This window comes from Canis aureus, chromosome 23, assembly GCF_053574225.1.
Source record: "Canis aureus isolate CA01 chromosome 23, VMU_Caureus_v.1.0, whole genome shotgun sequence".
Taxonomy (NCBI): domain Eukaryota; kingdom Metazoa; phylum Chordata; class Mammalia; order Carnivora; family Canidae; genus Canis; species Canis aureus.
The window spans coordinates 7,803,727-7,823,604 of record NC_135633.1 but is presented as its reverse complement, the minus strand read 5'-3'; the positions used below and the strand labels follow the sequence as shown (position 1 = coordinate 7,823,604).

Sequence of the window (19,878 nt, the reverse complement as noted above, 5' to 3'; positions counted from 1 at the left end):
GATTGTGTTTTCAGACAAAAACGGGTTATGAGTCATTATTCTGTGTGTTTTTTTTCCCCCTCATCCCATTCATTTTTGTATTTTCCCAAAAATCACATTGTATAGGAGTCTGGACTTGGTGATTTTTAAGGACCAGCTTAAATACTTTATGGTTTTGATTTTAAATGGATTCAGTCAAATGTGTAAGAATTTGAAATTGAGAATAATGTTGATTTCTGTTCAAGAAGATTATTTCATCTAAGGGATCTCTCCACATGGGGAAACACACAAGTAGCTTGTCTTCCTGAGTACGTTCAGCTGATAGTCATTCATCATACAGATAGATGCTGGAACACAGGTACTGGTCTTATTGAGTCCACGTTGTGTTCATTAAGTACTTGCTTATTGGTCTACATGACCTTGTTTGTGCAATTCACAGTCTGGTATTTAATCACTGGTTGGCTAATTTGTTGTTATAGTGAATCAGATGTAAACTTCTGGCACCAAATAATTTATTTCTAAAAGACTAAAGCCTTTGCACTTTATTTTGATTGCATGGTAAGAGTTGTGAATAATTTGGCCAACTGTGACTACAGTAAGTTTCTATTTAATTAACCAAGGAAGGTAGATATTCTTATTGAGAAGGAATGGACTCTATAGAGAAGAAGAATAGATACCAAGGGTTCAAATTTCTTGAGGTCACTTTCCAGCTGCTTAGCCTTTTGTACCTCCATTAAAACAAAGATATTAATATGTGCCTATCTATATGGTAATTGTGAAGATGAAATAAATGCATGCAAAGTGCTTAAAACTATGCTTGGCAGAAAGTAGTGATCAATAAATTCTACTTATACAAAGTAGTTGCAACCAGAGATAAAGAGGATGTAGATGGCTTTGCCGATGATACTGCTCTCTCCCATCTCATTCACTCTCAGCTGACTTTCCTTTATCTTCCTAAAGTGAAAGAATAGATGACCAGCGTGTCTCCATTTCTCCCACACTGCAGCCCCTGGAAACACTATTCTAGTCTCTATTCCTGTCAGTGTGGCTTTTTTTTTTTTTTTATTCTATATATAAGTGGTATTGGATAGTATGTGATTTTCTCTGGTTTATTTCACTTAGCATGATACCTTCAAGGTCCATCCATGTTGCCTCAAATGATAGGATTTCCTTTTGTTCTCATGGCTGATTTATATTCTTTTGTGCATATATGTACATATAACATCTTTATCCATCTTTTGATGGTCAAAGAGTACAAACTTCCAGTTATAAGATAAATAATTTCCTGGTATTAATGTACGACATGGTGATTCTAGTTAATAATGTTGGATCATATATTTAAAAGTTGCTAAGAGAACAGATCTTCAATCTTATCACCACAAAAAAAGCAGTATTTTCCATCAGATGATGGAGGTATAAGCTAAGGCTGCAATATTAATCATTTTGCAGTATTTTAATATATTTATATGTTATATGTCTTAAAGTTACACAATGTTATATGCCAATTCTATATAGATAAAACTAGGGAGGAGATAGGAATTGTTGCCCAATTCAGTCAGTGTAAAGGGAAGGTCATCAACATTTTATGAAGGCATATTCCTGCCTTCCCAAGACTTAGATATCTTGTGGGTGAATTTTTCCCCGATTCCTTTTTTAGAATTAGACGTTTCTTTCTCTAGTAGGACTTAGATTGCCCTAACAAGAATATAAAAAATAGTGAAAGGGAATAAAGGGGAAAGGAGAGAAAATGAATGGGAAATATCACAGAGGGAGACAGAACATGAGAGACACCTAACTCTGGGGAACGTACAAGGGGTGGTGGAAAGGGAGGTCGGCAGGGGGTTGGGGTGATTGGGTGACGGGCACAGAGGGGGGGCACTTGACGGGATGAGCACTGGTTGTTATGCTATATGTTGGAAAATTGAACTCCAATAAAAAATAATAATAAAAAAATAAAAGATATGTAATATTAAAAAAAAATCCATACTATAAATGAGGAAAGAAGGGTCAGAGGATAGAGGAAAAAAAAAAAAAAAAGAAAAAGAAAGATTGCCCTAACAAGGTTCATGTTCATGTAACTGTGTCTCTACTAGATTAGGTTCTTTATTGGCTGCATTTTTTCCCACTTCTTGTGAAAGCCAAAAGACAGGGACCACATCCCACTGACCTTTGTATCTTTACTGCCAATGGAATCAAGCACTGTCTTAATACCTCTTGAATTTCCTTTCCCAAATGGAGGGAAGACCAGAGACCATGGTAGCTTCTATATTTCCAGTGTGTTCTTTGTTAGTCCAGCTGACTCACAACTCATGAGTAAAGTTTGGACGGCTTTGGAAGAACTCACTGGTTTTGTTAAGTACCATTGCCTGAAGTAGAATTCAGATACAGATGGATTTGGATGGGCTGGGTCATACTTTCATTCATTGTGCTGCTTCCCTTGCAGATGCTCCACATCCACTCAAAGGTCAGAATGCCAGGCTGGGAAGAAAGCCTTAGGGTGGTGTCTTATAATGCTTTTCCAATGTCAGCTAGAAATTGGTTTGCTTTGATTTCCAATGGCACAGAGATATGCTATTTTATGACAGCATTTGATTCTGAAATTGAGCCCAGCAGGGAAAATAAACATCTTGGCATAGAAATTTTTTCAAATATCTGACATAGCTATATTTGGAAAATACATTTAAATGTTGAAAAATCCAACAACCTAATTTCTACATTATGGTGTATTTGACTCTAGAAAGACTTTTATTTTTTCCTTTTTTTTTTCTATGCATGGGATGACCAGAAGGTTATTTGAATTTTTAATCTGCAAATATTTGGTTTGGCAGGTGACATATTTGTTTGACACATATCTTAGAAGATGAGGTAAAAAATCCATTTCACCAGGCAACACAGAAATTTAAAGAATCATTTTATTAGCTTTGGAGCTGCTTAATAAAACACTAGAGACTGGATGGCTTCAACAATAGAAATCAGTTTGGAGGCTGGAAGTCTGAGATCAGGATGCCACCGTGGTTCAGGTCTGTGAAGGCTCTCCTGGTCCGCAGATTACTGTGTTCTCTGTGTGTCCTCACATGGTGGAGAGCAAGGGTAAATCAGCTAGAACCTCCTCTTAGAAGGGCATAAGTCTCATCTTGAGTAACCACTCTCATGATGTCATCTAAATATAATTACTCCTCCCTTAGGCCCCATCTCTAAATACCATCATATTGGAGGTTAGGGCTTCAATAGATACATTGGAGGGGGTACATAATTCAGCCCATAGAAGGTATCTAGGCACCTCCTTAGGTTGTCATATTTTTTTCTCTTTTCTCTCTCTCTCCTTCCCTTCCTTTATGCCTCCTTGTCCTCCTCTTCCCTTCTTGTCTTCCTTCCCCCTTTTCCCCCTTTCTTCCTTGCTCCACTGAAGCTCCTTGTGATAAAATGTTTTAAGGACCAAACATTCATGGGTTGAATCTGATATATTTTGCTTGGGTTGAAATGTTTAGGAAAAGGAGCAAAAATTCTAAAAAAAAAATTAGATTAATACTTGGATATGCAACTTCTCTAGAGAGATCAGAGATCTAGCCCAATCTCTGAACGTAAGTACTATAGGGTGAAGAGTTTAGAGTCTGAAGCCATTCTACCAGAATTCATATCCTGGCAGTCCAGGTATATCTCCTAGCTATGTGACCTTAGACAATTTGTTGAACAATTTTCTAAACTGTGCTTAGCACATAGTAAGTGCCATGCATTGAGGTCTCTTATTGCTCCATCATGGCATTCATTATCTGACTGGAGCTCTGGTTGTTCACAATCCAACTCTTGCTATTATCTTTCCACTACTGAGGTTCAGTGTCCGTTTCCATGAGTAATTGGCCTTGCACTATACTTTCTCCCTATAAGAGAGAACCATTTTTTTTTTTTTGTTCTTGGAAGTAAGAAAATGAAAGATTAATGTATGTTTTAAGAAAAATAAGAGACAGTACATTTCTTTGTGGAAGGGACATATTTGGCATATATATCTTCTACCTGACTTCTGTTAGGCATTGGGTTTATATTCCTAGATTCTGTAGGCACTCGATTTTTCTCCCTTTGCTTCAGGAAGAAAACCATAATTATAGGGGAGCATGGAACATTGGATAAAGCACTAGTTTCAGAGCTAGAAGACCTTGATTTTGTTATCAGCTCAATGATTATCTGTGTCCCTTTGGGATTCTGTTTCTATCTTCTCTGTTCTATCTTTATGTTCTCTTAAAAAGGGCATAATAATCCATATCTTGTTTGATAGACTATAGACTATATTTTTATAAGTGTAAATCAAAAATAATATAGCCCTGACTTTAAAAAATATCAGTATGACAGAGATGGAGAATATTGACAATTCTGATTTACCAGCTGACTGGTCAATGCCACCGTGTTTTTATAACTCATGATTTCTGAAAAAGATTGAGATTAAAATCTGGTAGAATTGTTCTTCAAGTTACCTTACAGGTCTCTGGAGAACTTGCTCAGATCCATATTTTGTATGAATACATTTTTGCTAGTTCTGGATGCTGTTGGTTGTCAGGGGAGGTGCCAATTCCGTTGACAACAGGTATCAAGGGAAAGTGCGAAGACATAGGTCATCTGAATAGTATTTGGTAGGACTTGTATCTTGGGAAAGGTATCTGGAACATCTGCAAGTTCCTCAAAACAGGAGGACAATGGGGCAGCTCAAGAGGAAGTGCTTTAGCAGGCTTTTATGATTTGTAGACAGAAAAACTTGAATATGTCAAGAACTTGAGAATGGAGGGCGGGTGATCCTTTAGATACTCTCTGGTCCAACTCCCTGATTGAATAGATGGGAAAACAGAGGTGTAGAGAGGAAAAAGTGACTTGTCAGTGCTATAGTTAGTAAACAGAAAAAGTAAGAATAACTTGACTCTTGGGCAGTCCCAGTGGCGCAGCAGTTTGGCGCCTCCTGCAGCCTGGGGTGTGATCCTGGGGATCCGGGTTCGAGTCCTGCATCGGGCTTCCTGCATGGAGCCTGCTTCTCCCTCTGCCTGTGTCTCTGCCTCTCTCTCTCTCTCTCTGGATAAATAAATAAATCTTAAAAAAATTATTAAAAAAAGAACATAACTTGACTCTTTACTATCTTAAACCAATGCTCTTGGTCCAGCAGTCAGAGTAGAACAAGTATGCTTCTTGGAGATACAGGGATTTGGGTTGAAATTCTAGGTTATTTTATATGTAGGCTCTGATGCTAATCCCTGGGATGGAAATAATGAGATGCGATGTCCACAGTGCTTGCTGCAGAGTATGGTCTCAGTAAATCTTGGTTTTCTTTCCTCATTCTGTTAACTTTCTAAATGTGGATTGCAAGTAGGCATAACCACCTCCCACCAACCGCCCCAGCTCCAACCTTCTCCATGTTGCCTTTTTCTAGGAAATTTTTTTTAAAGATTTCATTTATTCATGAGAGACACACAGAGAGAGGCAGAGACATAGGCAGAGAGAGAAGCAGGCTCCTCATGGGGAACCCGATGCAGGACTTGATCCCAGGACTCTGGGATCCGACCTGAGCCAAAAGCAGTTGCTCAACCACTGAGCCACCCAGGCGTCCCTTTCTAGGAAATTTTTAGGAACAAGCCTGAGTAGATCACACCATTTTATCAAGAGAATTCTTTGCATTTGCTTCTACCTTTGCTACCCAGACCCTGCAGTCTAATGATGATAATGCCAAATTCAGGTCTGTGTTTGCTCTGAACTCTTATGCAGATGGAGGCTGGTGATATATGAAGAATCATTATGCTACATCAAGTTTGATTTTAAAGTCCATAAGTATACCTTTGTAAGATGAAAACAAACTACTTCACCGTCCTGGGGAGGGACATAAATCATGTATTTTTATTACCTCAAAAGACCACCAGAAGATGAGCTCTAATATTTCAGAGGTGACAAGCAATCTATACGAATGAATCGTAATTCGAGCCCCATTATACTTGAGCTGATATATACTACAGTGGGGTTTATAGATGTTTCTTGAAAAATATTAAAAATAAAAGAATAACCAGGCCTTTTGTCTCTAGCTTTTAATCCTATAGGAGCAATCAGTCTTAAGCAACCAGCATAGAAACTGTATTAAGCTGTGGATTCAAGATGAGCGGAATGCTGCTACCTGTTTTGGGGCTCTGGGTCCCTGGAGCCTAAAATGTGAAAGTGTTAAGATTGATTTAAAAGAGCCAAAGAAGCAGTGATGCATAGTGTGGTTATCATTGCTCCTCAAATAGAGTGTACTACCAGGACAGCTGTTACGAACAGCCTTGCACATGGGCGTAGAATTTGGAGTTCTACTTGTTTCCATATGCCTTCTGGCAGCATCAGATATATGTAAAGGAGTTATAGGATTGAATCGTTATTGAGGGCTAGCAATGGTACAGTGAGAACACTGCCAACTTTGAAGTCAGACTGTGTGGGTTCAAACCCAGGCTCTTAGGCTTATGACTTTGTGCCTTGGGGAAGTGACTTAATAATCTCTGAGCCTCGTTCCCTCATCATGACATGGGGCTTCCTACTTCCTTCAAGAGGAATAAATGGAGTGATGAGATGCTACCTGGGGAGTACCTAGCACCGTGTCTGGTACATAGAAATGACATCCATGAGGGTTGCTCCATCAGTTAAGTGGCTGACTTGGTTTCAGCTCAGGTCATGATCTCAAAGTTGTGGAATCAAGTCCTGCATCAGGCTCTGTGCTCAGCATGGAGTCTGCCTCAGACTCTCTCTGTTTCTCCCTCTAGCCCGCTCTCTCTCTGAAATAAATAAAAATCTTTAAAAACATGACGTCAATGTGAATACTCAGAAATGAGTATTAAGCAGGTACCAGGTGGCTATTCCTGGTTTTATCCTAGGAGATTATACACATTGAACCTCTTAGTCCTCTTGGTATCCTCCTGTGCCTAATGGTGTGTGTGGTTTTCTTTTTTTTTTTTTTTTTTTAATTCAGTCATTCTTCCAGGAGTTAGGTGGACTATGGTTCTTAATAAAAACTGCATAGACTTATTGAGACCTTTAACTTAAACCTGGACTAGAATGTATCCAACCACCACCACCCCATTGCGGTTCCACCTTAGGCTCAGCCTCTTTTTGTCTCTTGGATTTTGGGTGAATGTCACACCTGCAGAGACCACCATCTGAGAAAGAAATCTGCTCCAGGCCGAGCATGAGCACCACCTGGGCAAAGGTCAGATGGCTTTTGGCTTAAAATCTTTGGTGCTTTGGATGCTATGCAGTTTATCTGTGAGCATCAGTTCCTTCTTTCGTCAGGGAGTTCTGTTTGGGCTTTGCATTTGCTTGCTTTTGTGATTATTCATTGCCTTTCAGGATCTTTGTGAACAATAAGCAGCATGTGTCTTAGCCTCATTTCAAAAATCTCAGCTCACTAGTTCTCAAGATTGTTTTCTCAGGATATCTCAACTCTGAAGATATTTGTTAATTCTGTTTTGATTCTTTCTATAATCAGATTTGCTTTTGGAGCACTCTTGAGTCCTGTTGAAACTATCTGCAGGGCTGTGCCTTTCCTCGAGGATGGAGAGGCAATCTTTGTTTTGACAATGTATTGCCAGTCCATCCCCAGCCTCATCCTAAAAACAGGGAGATTCTCAGTTCCTTCCTTCCTTCTATAGTCTTGCCTCAAGGGACACAGCTAGATGACTCTAAACACTTTACAATTTTTTTTTTCTTCCCTCTGCATTAGTTATACCACCAGGTAGTTTTTAGATCTGGTTGTTTGCATGATGGGAGATAAGCAACAAAGATAAGGTGGTAACAGTTTAATTTTCTGGTACATTTGTCAACTTTTCTGCTTTATTTTGGTGCTTTTTCTGGACTGGTGCCAGGAAATCACGAGATCTGGAAGAACTGAAATTATCAGTGGTCTGAAGTGAAAATGAAACCAGCTCAAAGACCCCTCACTGGAGCAGCAGAGATGTGTGGCATGGGGTCCTGCACAGCCTGTAGAGAGCAGAGGTTGGGTAAATCTGAGAAATTCTCACTGGGATTTTCCAAGCATCCCTTTGTCCTGTTGTTGAAAATATTTTTATTCAGGGTCTTAGAGTCCTCTGAAACAAAGACATGGTTCGGCTGTTTGAGTCAAAATAAGCTTGTTACAGCCAAGGAACTCCTTTAAATCTAGAGAAGGCAGATAGATGCCTCTCATCCGTTATCCAGTGGCCTAAGGGAAATGAGCCAGGAGTTTCTCTCTGGGAGGAGCTGACAAGGGTCCCTGACAGGGCAACATTCATTGTAGTCGGTAGCCTGGTTGGCAGCTGTGGCCCATGGGCCGAAGATTGAATTGGCTGTAAGGCAAGTCCTGACTAGTTTCTCATCTTAAAGAATGTCTGGGTATCCCAGCAGGATGAGTTGGAGTTCAGCGTGGCTGTCTCTCTGAGAGTAAAATACCAAGGTGATTTAGCCTTCAGCTTGCCCAGCTCCAATCCATTCTCCTCACTACAGCTGAGTGATATTTTAAAAACAGAAATTGGGGGATCCCTGGGTGGCGCAGCGGTTTGGCGCCTGCCTTTGGCCCAGGGCGCGATCCTGGAGACCCGGGATCGAATCCCACATCAGGCTCCCGGTGCATGGAGCCTGCTTCTCCCTCTGCCTGTGTCTCTGCCCCCCTCTCTCTCTCTGTGACTATCATAAATAAATAAAAATTAAAAAAAAAAAAAAAAAAAAAAAAAACAGAAATTGGTTGTGCCACTACCTTGATTAAAGGCGAGACTCCTTCTCATGGCCCACAAGGCTCAGCAGGATCTGACCTGAGCTTATCTTGCCGGTTTCTGTTTCAACAGACAAAGCTCCTTCCTCTGATTCTTCTCATTCGTCTCTGTCCGGTATGTTAGTCCTCTCCCCTTCACCTGTTTCTCTTCTGTTTTAGGTCTTGGATGAAACACTACCTCCACAGAGACTGCTTGTCTGGCCTTCTCAGCCCACGTCTAATCCCCACGTTAAAAGGTCTCCCATTCTTGTTAGGATGAACTTACAAGTTTTGCTCAATGTCTTGCCAGGTGGTGAGGTTCATGGTGGCGTTTTGTTCATCTTCCACCTCAGGGCTTCGTGGAAGGCCAATTAATGTTCATGGCTCTGGGATTCTCTCCCTTCCTAACTCTGCAGAGACAAAGGTTTAACAGTTGTAGTCTCCCTTATTTTTTCTCCCCCTCTAGTCTCTACTTGATGAATTTCTATGCATCTTTTAAGATCATGCTCTAATGATTTCTTTCTTTGAGATGCCTTTCCTAGTCACCCTCTATACCAGTCGGGGTGACCTCGATGGCTTCAGTTTACAGAAGCATATTTCTGGCTCATGCAACATGGTCATCAGGCTTGTTTGATTGCCTGCTCCTCACTCAGGGACCCAGGCTGAAAGAGTCTCCATCTCTGTGCTTCCATGATCTCTAATGCAGAAATAAGAATATGTGGTCAGCCAGGTGCTGGCTCTTAATCTGTTCACCTAGAAGAGATGTGCTTTGCTCAGACATCATGCCCAGCCATATAGCTATGCTTAACTTCAGAGAGGATGGGGGTGGGATGCCTGAGTGGCTCAGTGGTTGAGCATCTGCCTTTGGCTCAAGTCGTGATCCCAGGGTCCTGGGATTGAGTCCTGCATGGGGCTCTCTATGAGGAGCCTGCTTCTCCCTCTGCCTGTGTCTCTGCCTCTCTGCCTATGTCCCTCATGCATAAATAAACCTTTCCCCCCCTCCAAAAAAAAATGGGGAAGTGCATTTGCATGATGTACCTTGGAGGGGGGTGGAACTGGTGATGTTTGATGAACAACACTAAGCCAACAAACTCGCTCCAATGCCTGGCTTCTCTTGATATTCCCAACCTCTCAGGTACAGTGAGCTGTTCTTCTCCTCCTCCATAGTCACATGAAAGATCAACAATAATCAACAATAACCGAATCACCTCCGGAATGTTAATGTCAAGCATAGCACTTTATAACCCTGTCCCCTAGCTTTCTAGCTCGCATTTTTAGCACCCTCATGGTAACCACACCTCGCCTCCATTAGGATTCCTGCTGCAGTTTGGGCTCCCTAAGAAACAAACTCTGGGATAGAGGTGAGCATGCAAGAAGTTTATTAGGAAGTGCTGTAGGGATGAAGGCCTCTGGGGAAGGGAAAAATGCAGAATTGGGCAGAGGGAGAAGTTAGCCCAGTCTTATTGAATGCTCTGAAATCTGGATGGTCTTTCAGAATTATCTAGAGTTGGGATAAATGAGAAGCAGTCTTTGTGGTGGGTCACTCATAGAACGCAAGGGTGACCGTGACTGTATAATCCCTCATTAGCCAAGGACCGTTTCTCTAAAAAGATAACAGCTAAAGATTGTTAGTAGACAGTACTCCCATTAGCTGGGGATTATACTTTTTACTTCCGAAGTGAGATCTGAGAAGTGCCCACCCCTAATATCCATTTCAACTGGCTGCCTCCATTTGTATGTTTTCACATCTTTTCACGATAGTTGACATTCCTTGCAACTCATTATCACTTCTCTCTTTATATCTTCAGTTCTCCTCTATCTCTCTTTACCCATTATATCTGCATAAAAACTTATCTCTGGTTATAGCTAACTTTCCAGTTACCCTGCTATTTCCCCAAAATATCTGAATGAAATTGGAGAAAATATACAGCCATGCTGACTGCCCTCATTTATGATCACAAATCACGGTGGCTCCTCAGCCACCTACTATATGCTCGAGTAAATTTTTGTTCCCTTTTTTCAAAATGACTATGTAGGACCTTCTCCCCTCTCCTTAAATATCCAATAATTCATCCCTTTCTCAATTCTCAAGTGTTACCTTCTCTTTTCATTTTACTGAGGAAATAAAAATACACAAAGTAGGGATGCCTGGGTGGCTCAGCAGTTGAGCGTCTGCCTTTGGCTCAGGGTGTGATCCTGGAGTCCCAGGATCAAGTCCCACATTGGGCTTCCTGCATGGAGCCTGCTTCTCCCTCTGCCTGTGTCTGTCTGTCTGTCTGTCTCATGAATAAATAAATAAAATCTTTTAAAAAAATATGCAAAGAGGAACTACTTCGTCTTCCCACCACCAAATATGCCAACCGTCTCCACATCTTCCCTTATCTCCGCTTTGTTCTTGTTGTAAGGATGACTTGTTCCATTTATGCACTGTAATCCCACTCCCTTTGCTTTCCCCAGGACTTTGCTCCTGCAGTGATCTCTCTCTCCTACATCATCAGTTTGCTTCACTTGTGTCGAATCCTTCCCAACAGCATTCAAATGTGCTGTGATCTCTTCCATCTTTAAATAAGACTCTTGTCACTGAGTCTCCTCAGAACTACTACCCCATTTTTCTTTATAAGGAAAAAAAAAATCTCAAAAGGTTTGCCTTGTTTTTCTGTCTCTATTCCCTCGTCTTCCATCCTGTCTTTAATTGACTCCAGTCAGACGTTTCTCCACCACCTTCCCAAATCTGCTCCTCTCTCAGGTCAAGGTCAGCAGCGAACTACTTCATGCCAAATCCAGTGGTTAGTGATGATGTCTTTATCTTATTCAGCTTCTTAGCAGGTGACAAAAATGATCATTACTCCTTTCCTGAGACACTTTTCCTCATGGCTCTGTGATATTCACTGTTCTGTGAAGCAAAATGCTTAAATGATGCTAGAAATGGACTTTTAAATTAAGGCCCTGGGTGCCAGAAAGATCTGAACTACATCTCCCGCTCATGTGTAGTTACTGTTCTGTATTAAATTCATAGGAGAGTTCCCTTCATACCCTAGCTTGATGTAATCTTATTATATTGTTTTTATGTTCTTGTTGTCCATTTAATTGTGCGTTGTCTTGGATCATTTTTGAAAGCACGTGATCTTGTGTACGTTAGAACACTTTATTGCCTGAAACATTTCACTAATTTCTGGTGTTTTGTTCTTGTAGTTAAGGAATCTTGCTAGCTGTGTGACCTTTTGGGATCTCAATTACTACACGATAACTTTTATTTATGGGCTGACAGATCTTTAGTGCTGAAAACATTCTGGTATTATTTCAGTGTGTTTTATTAGGAAATAAGTCAATCTACTTTTACTTTTAAAATGTAGCTGTGTTTAATCCTCTGTTTCTACACATGAAGTGTATTAGGACTTCTGTGATTACCTTAACAGTAATACTATGGTTGACTATCATTTTCAAGGTGCTTTCAGGAAGTAAATCATTGTAAGAGTTTGATTTCTGAGTTCAAATCCTATGTATAGCAGATTCTAACAGGATGACCTCATGCCAGATATTTAATTCTCTAAGCCTCGATTTTCTAGACTTCAGAATGTGGATAGTGCTGTTCTTGAATCCTGGAATTATATGTGGATTACATTAGATAATGCATTTAAAGATGTGAAGCAGTAGATTCAGAACTGGCACATATGACTAACTCATGAGAATTTTAGGACTCAGTGTGGTTAAATGCAAGTTATAGGCTAGTAGCCAGAAGAATCAGAACTAGAATTCTCACTATGTTAGGTCCTTAGGCTGTGCTGCTCCCTTCCTCTCCGTCACACATAAGCACTGAGTACAATGAACACAAAACCATTTCTGAAAAAAAAAAAAAAAAAACTTCCAGAAAAGACTAAGGGCTATACTTAAGGTTGTGGGTTATTTCAGTTCTTACCATGAATGCTTATGAGGAAGTAGGTGATGCTCTGACCTCCGCTCCAGAGAGAAGAAAGATCTTTTTGTTGAATCAGCCCATTGTTCCGTCACATGGGAAGGATCTCGAGGTCAAGGGACGAAAGATGTCAGTTTGAATTAGACAACAGCCGTTGTCTGTATTCACAGAACAACATGGGAGAAGCTGCTGCACCATCATTTGTTCACAGATGGCTTAAAGCGTGTCTTAATAAGACACATGAGCTGAGAGGGCTGGATCCCCTTGATCTCGCTGATAAAAGCTACACCATGTACAGTGGACACCTAATAAATATTAATTGGTATCAACTCACTGGACACAGAACTCCTTGATTTTGGATGTTTAAATCCAGCATCCTTGGTGAGAGATCAATAATAGTAGATTCAATCTTCATACTTCTTGGTTTCTTAACTGTTACAGCTGCCCATGCATCTTTCTCTCAAAATACTTTCAGCTCAAGGTGGGATCTACTGCACCTGAATGCACCTGAATTTGCATTTAAGTTTTTGTGTTTAATGTCTCTTGCTTTTTCTCTTAGCTTTGACGGGCATTTACCTTTTTAAATTTCATTGTAAGACGGTCACACTATAGTTCAATCATTCACCTAACTGTGATGTTGCTTCTTTTGTTCTCCCTCAGATATTGATGAATGTGCAGCTAAGATGCATTACTGTCATGCCAATACTGTGTGTGTCAACCTGCCTGGGTTATATCGCTGTGACTGTGTCCCAGGGTACATTCGTGTGGATGACTTCTCTTGTACAGGTAAGCACGAAGAAGCAACTTTATTTTTCTGATTAAACGCTTCTCTGCACCATATACATGTTGTTAAATTTAGCTCCACATGTTTTGTGTACTACTGTTGCCCAACTAGCTTTTCTGTTGCCTTATTTTACCCTCACCTTTAGAGAAAGTGATAAAAGAAATTTTATCTGCATAAGTTATTTCTACTCTCAGTGTTTCTCTCTGTGTAGATACACGCATGGGTCTATGATTTGAATTTGAAGCACTGGTTACCTATAGTAACACCGAAGGAGTTAAGAGAGAAGTTTTAAGGAAAGTGCCAAACTATTTTCCTTCCATCGTGCTGAAATGTTTTTGTATATAAGAAAATGTACTTTGTTCCCATTGGGAAAGATAAGGATTAAATTGAGAGGGGGAGCAGGAGTACCTGGTGGGCAGGGATCGGGCATATATGGGAGCCAGTCAAGACTTGATTGACATGTGCTGATGGTCCCCTAGATGGCAGGGCTGTCAGCACCAACCTGGAAGTCTAGGTATGTGGGTGGTGCTTTCATGGAGGAATGCTGGCTTTGTGAGGCATTTGGAGTGGGGCTTCCAATATACTTCTAATTATGTATATGGAGGTATGAACAGTAAATTGGCTAAGGATGGTAGAAAGTTTTGCGTCTTTCTTCTTTTGGTCAAAAGTTCTTAAATGACCAATCTGTAACCTTTAAGAAAAGTGCCCCTTGAATACAATATTTCAGTCATTTTCTATCTTTCCTGCATCTTTTTTTTTTTTTTTGTCCTAATAACACTGGCCTAGAAACTGAATTTGTCACTCAGAATGGACCGCCACGCTTAGTATATTTTATTGTGAATGACCTTTCCAGAAGTGCAAGAAGTTGCAGAAGTTAGGGAAGCATGTTTGTGTGTTCAAATAACCTTTTCCATTGATTGTTGTATATTTATAAGTTGTTATTTTTTGGCTAAGGAGCTGGTGATGTCAGATTAGTACAGGTTTCTGACGGCCACAGATGGCCAATCTCATTTATCTTTTATGTAGTATAGCTAAAAATCCTAGAGCAAAAAGAGATTGTGTAAACACAGCATGGTGAGAGCTAAACATTTTAAAGGGGATGCAAAAGTCTTTCAGACAGTCTAAAAATCTGCTGTTCTGTATGATTGTTTGTTCTTAGTAAATAAACCTTGGTTATCCTGATACCTTAACCCTGTGATTAGAAGGAACCAGTGAATATCCTCCTACCACAGCAGCACATATCATGCAACTCCATGAACCTTGATTAAGGCCCTGCTGTGTGGAAAGGGCTTGTTGAAATCACAGTGGAATACTACCTCTGGTTTACTTTTTCACAGAGGGAGAAAGATTGGAGCTCGGTGCTTGTTGAAAGCCTTTTAGTAATAGGTGCCCTGCCTGGTGGTTTATATATGGAATGAGATGGAAAATGTATTATTTATAGAACTGGTTCCACAATTACTTTTAGAAAGCAAACTATGTTATTTGGAATAAAAGACAAGGTGTGAGTGTCAATCGGTACCCAGGCATCTCCCACACCATCCCCCTCAAAAAAAGAGATAGGCTCAGAGAGACTTACTCTGACTTATATAATTAACTACCCATTATCCTATCACCTGATTCTGACTTTCTGAATATCATGTCACCTGTAGAGTTTTAGTTTTTATATATGATTTTTAAAAATTTGTTACGGTGTAAGATCTGAGAGCTGTGTGACCTTTTCCCTTTTGTTCACTACTTGTCTTGGCTACTTTAAAACACAACCTAGTTGGGAGGGGTTAGGGGGCTAGAGAATATAGCCGGGAAGAGTGCAGTGCTCAACTAATAATTATTGAATGAAGGAATGAACAAAACTACTTAGCTTTGGGCTATTTACTTCTCTAGATTTCATTTATAAAATACAGCTTGTATCTGCTATACCTGTTATATGTAACTGTTAGGTTATTGTGAACATCAGATTGTGTATGTGAAAACGTTTATCATGGCACTTGCCTCCATCAGGATAGGATGTTCTGCAGTAACAACCTCAAATATGACTGATTTAAAATAACAACTTTTTGTTTGCCTTTGGCTGGTCAACAGGAAGGGCGTTCTGCTCATCATAATTACTGTGGGGTGCAAGCAGATGGAATAGTCAGTATTGTAAATGTTGCTAGTCACCAAGATGTGAAAACAAGAGCCTGGAGGGTCTTGCAACAGTCATTAAATGTTCTTATCACGGAATTACATATATGCTTTCCACACTCTGCTCATTGACTAGAACTGGTCACCAGTACCCAGCCAACTACAGAGGGATGAGGAAAGGCATTTCTTCTTTGTGCCTAGAAGGGTTAGGAAACCAGAAATACTTGGTGAATGGCGCTAATGAGTATCATAGTGATTTCATATTTTGTAGACTCTCAACAAATTTTATTTATTTTGACAGGAGCTGTTCATTAAAATAACCTTTTTCCCCCCAACAGTTCACAGTGTGTTGGGGACAGTAGTAGTCTCAAAACAATGATGATATTAAGCATATCTGTGATAAGGAAAAACAAAATGTAATAAGAAAAAGTTGCTTGATTTCCAGAATAGAATGTTTTGGGATGTTTTTGCAAGCCAAGGGGAGCTACTGGAGTTTACTGAGGCATGTTAACCTGTGCGTGGATTAGGGTAGGATTTTACACTGTGGAATATGGATGGGAGTGAAGAGAGCTGAGAGACAAGCATTCTCTCTGCCATTTCTCCTTTAGACCAGGCTCTAGGGCCTCCATTAGATGGTTTCATAGTAAGCTGGAGCTCTGATACTTACCTTGGTGTCCTGAAAGTAAGCCTGGTAGGGCGAAGGTGCTCTTTCTTTACTCTTCAAGGTAGATCAGGTCCTCACCAACCGTCTCTGTTGTTTCTTTATTGACAAAGAAGATTTCTTCCTCTAAGTGGCTATTTGTCTATGGCAATAAGTAAGGTGTTTAATAGATGTCGGCCACTGTACGGCATCTTTTCAGGTGTTGCATTTTCCAAAGACAATTTCCTGGTAGAAATTGACAGGCATAAAGACATCCTTTGTTTCTCCCAAGTTCCTGATACAACATTTCTCATTAATGGCATTCCTGATTTGCAAAGATCATTCTACTCTCTATCCCAAATTAATTAGCATCTGCTGCTACTGTCAGGTTGGTTTTCTAAGTATGTCAAGGTCACTGTTTTCTTTCTTTTAGTATGCCATTTGGCCTGACGCCAACTTTCTAGAAGTCACTGATAATATTGAAAAGTTATATTCAACCTAAAATTAGTGAGCTGAGAATTGAAGATCTATCAACTTTGATATTAGATTGATGAATGAATCAGTCATTCAATAATTTCATTAATTTATTAGTACATCTAATATATAATTAGTGTCAGGCATGAGTGTTAGGAAATATGGTCACTAAGAATAGTGATAAATGACCTCTGTGCCCGGAGAGTTCATGATTAATGAGGCAGCATCTTCACAAGAAAAAATTCAAATGTATATTCACTATCAAAAATGTTCCAGTGTTTGCCAAATCAATCCCTCTTGAAAGTCTTAGTAGAATTTAGATGAGCATTGGGTGTTTAATCCCATGTTAGTCGTTACTCCTTTTTAAGTTCCAAAGAAGAAAGTTTAAAATAGCTATTCCAAAGTTTATGCTGATAACCACGGTCCTTTTAGAAAGTTGGCACCTGAGATAACAGATGCCAAACTTGATGCTGGAGGGGAAAAACAATGTATCAAACAGAAAAGAAACTCTAATTCTTGCTCCCTTTTTTATCTTGTTAAAAATCGAAGAAAAAATTTGTATCTCATGGGAAAATGAAATTAGGGTTTAACGTTGAGAATACTCACCTGCAACTTAAAATGCTCTGTAACTTAATTTTTGCCCCTAGAGGCTGGGGATTCCCTGACATGACTGTGTGTTTAGATAAGAAGCTCTGAACTTTCTTCTAGGAAAGTTTCCCTTGCCCTTTGAACGGGTGAAATCTAAAGCATTTAACTCTTGACACTGGGGCAGGTTTTGACCTTAGGATTTGTGAGTCTGAATCACTTTCTCTCCTGTATGAGAACCCTGAGTTGCCCTTGCTCTTTTATGAATTTCGAAACTGGAGGATTCCCTGAAATTGAGCTGGTGGGATGCTTTTCTCTGTATCTTTTGATTTTTGGAGTGGTCAGCCTCCTTGATTTACTGATGTCTGACTTTCATTTATCCCCAGTTTAATTCCCCGTGTTTAGGTTGTTTGATAAGATGTTATCATTAGATACTAAGGCAGCTTTAAAGCGGGATCTATGATTTATGACAAAAGCATGTAGCAATAAGACAGGTAGTTGACAGTAATGGGTAAGCATTCATTTTTATGCCAAAAACTTCCTATGAAGGTAAGAAATAAAGGAAACAAGTGAGATAACCTTTATCCCATGTGATTTCAATTACCTTGTGCAAGAGATTTGTATTTTCTTGATATTGGCATGGAAGAAATCTTGAAGTATATGTTTGAAGTACTTCAAGTAAACTTGTAAAGTTAGATATAATAGTCTGTTAATTTAGTGGTTTAAATTAAGTGCCTTATAATGAAAAGAGGTAAGGTAACAATTTTAAAAAGGGTTTAGGAGCAAAAGGTAACTATTAGAAATTTTAGACTATTTTTCTGAAAAATTATTTTCTCCTAAGGTTGATATACAGAACACTTTGAAATATGAGGTAACTGATGTTTTTTTTTTTTTTTTTTTTTTTTATTGAGCAGAGCCAGATGAAATAGAACCAAAATAGAACACTCTGCAACTTGACAGAGCACGGTGGTAGATTTTCTACCAATTATCCTTATCTTTAAAGCACATAGCGTGTGCTTGTTTTGGACATGCTTGTTCTGACTTACTTTTGACTATCTGGTAGCATTAAAGGAATAAGCTACTAATTACTTGGCTCTCAATCTCAGAAGAAGTGAGACAGCCTGAAGAATGAAATTCCAGTCATGGGCCTCTAGACTATTTTACTTTAGTGAGAAATGCTATATTAAATGCTGTAGGATGCAAAACTACCTTTGTTAAAGATGAGAGAAAACATTTATCAATATACTGAATAAGGAAAGTCAAAATAAGACCTATGCTTTTGAATATTCCAAAACCCAACAAAAAGCTATAATGATTACTAGGAGACATTTACCCTTTGCTTTGATTTGTTTGGCTGATATGTCCTCGTGGTGCCAACCCTCCCTAATTTTCCTTTAGTCAGATCTGTTACCTCCCCATACAGAAAAGGGATGTGACGGTACTGAATGCAGGATTCCAAAATCCTGCTATGTGTGTGTGTGTGTGCACACACACACATGTGCATGTGTGCAAATTTCTCAACCCTTAGCTCAGGTTAGAGTCACTTGGGACATGGGGGCAAAAAGTCAAAAAGTCAATATTGGGATGTACTCTTAGAGATACTGATTTGCATTTGGTCTAGGACTGAAACCTGGCTTCAGTTTGTTTAAAGGCCCAGGTGATTCTAATATGCAGTTTGATTTTTGTAAAACAGGATGGCAGAGATGAATCTGAAGGGAGAAGAATTTCCCTGCATATTATAGACTAGAAAAACCAGAATTGGTCACAGAGGGTCAGGAAGTAATGAAGGCAGAAACTTGAACTATGTCTGGAGGAAGGGCACTGCCTCCAAGGCTGCATTCTGAGATATGTAACACTCTGGAGAGAGAAAACTCCTTAACAAAATACTAGTAAACAGAATCCAACAATACATTAAAATCATTCACCACAATCAAGTGGGATTTATTTCTGGGATGTAAGAGTAGTTCAATATTCACAAATCAATCAGCGTGATACATCACATCAATAAGAGAAAGGCTAAAAAACATATAATCATTTCAGTGGACACAGAAAAAGCATTTGACAAAGTATAACATCCATTCACGATAAAAAACTTCAACAAAGTAAGTTTAGAGGGAACATACCTCAATGTAGTAAAGACCATATATACTCAGGGCTCACATCATACTCAGTGGGGGAAGACTGAGAGCTTTCCCCTGAAGGTGAGGAACAAGACAGAGATGTGCACTTTATTCAACATAGTACTGGAAGTACGAGCCACAGCAGTCAGATGACAAAATAAAAAGGCACCCAAATCAGTAAGAAGTAAAATTTTCATTATTTGCAGATGACATGGTATTATGTAGAAAAATCCAGAAGACTCCATCAGAAAAATGCTAGAATAGATAAATGAATTCAGTAAAGTCTCAAAGTATGAAATCACTATGCAGAAATCTGTTGCATTGCTATACAATATTAATGAAGCAGCAGAAGGAGAAATTAAGAAAACAATCCCATTTACAACTGTACCCAAAGTAGCAAAATGCATAGGAATAAACCTAACCAACCAATAAACCAACCAACACCTTCAACCAAGGTGAAACACCTGTACTCTGAAAACTGTAAAATACTGATTAAAAAATTGAAGATGACACAAGTAAATGGAAAGACATTCCATGCTCGTGGTT

At 39.5% G+C, this 19,878-nt stretch overlaps 1 protein-coding gene across 2 annotated transcripts in view; it reads left to right on the top strand.

Moving 5' to 3' along the window:
- Window positions 1-19,878, top strand: part of NELL1 (neural EGFL like 1) — an 812,319-nt gene that overhangs the window by 368,291 nt on the left and 424,150 nt on the right. For both annotated transcript variants that reach the window (XM_077866205.1, XM_077866204.1), the window contains exon 13: window positions 13,269-13,394. In XM_077866205.1, coding sequence (XP_077722331.1) covers window positions 13,269-13,394 — 126 coding nt within the window. The remainder of the gene's footprint in view (window positions 1-13,268; window positions 13,395-19,878) is intronic.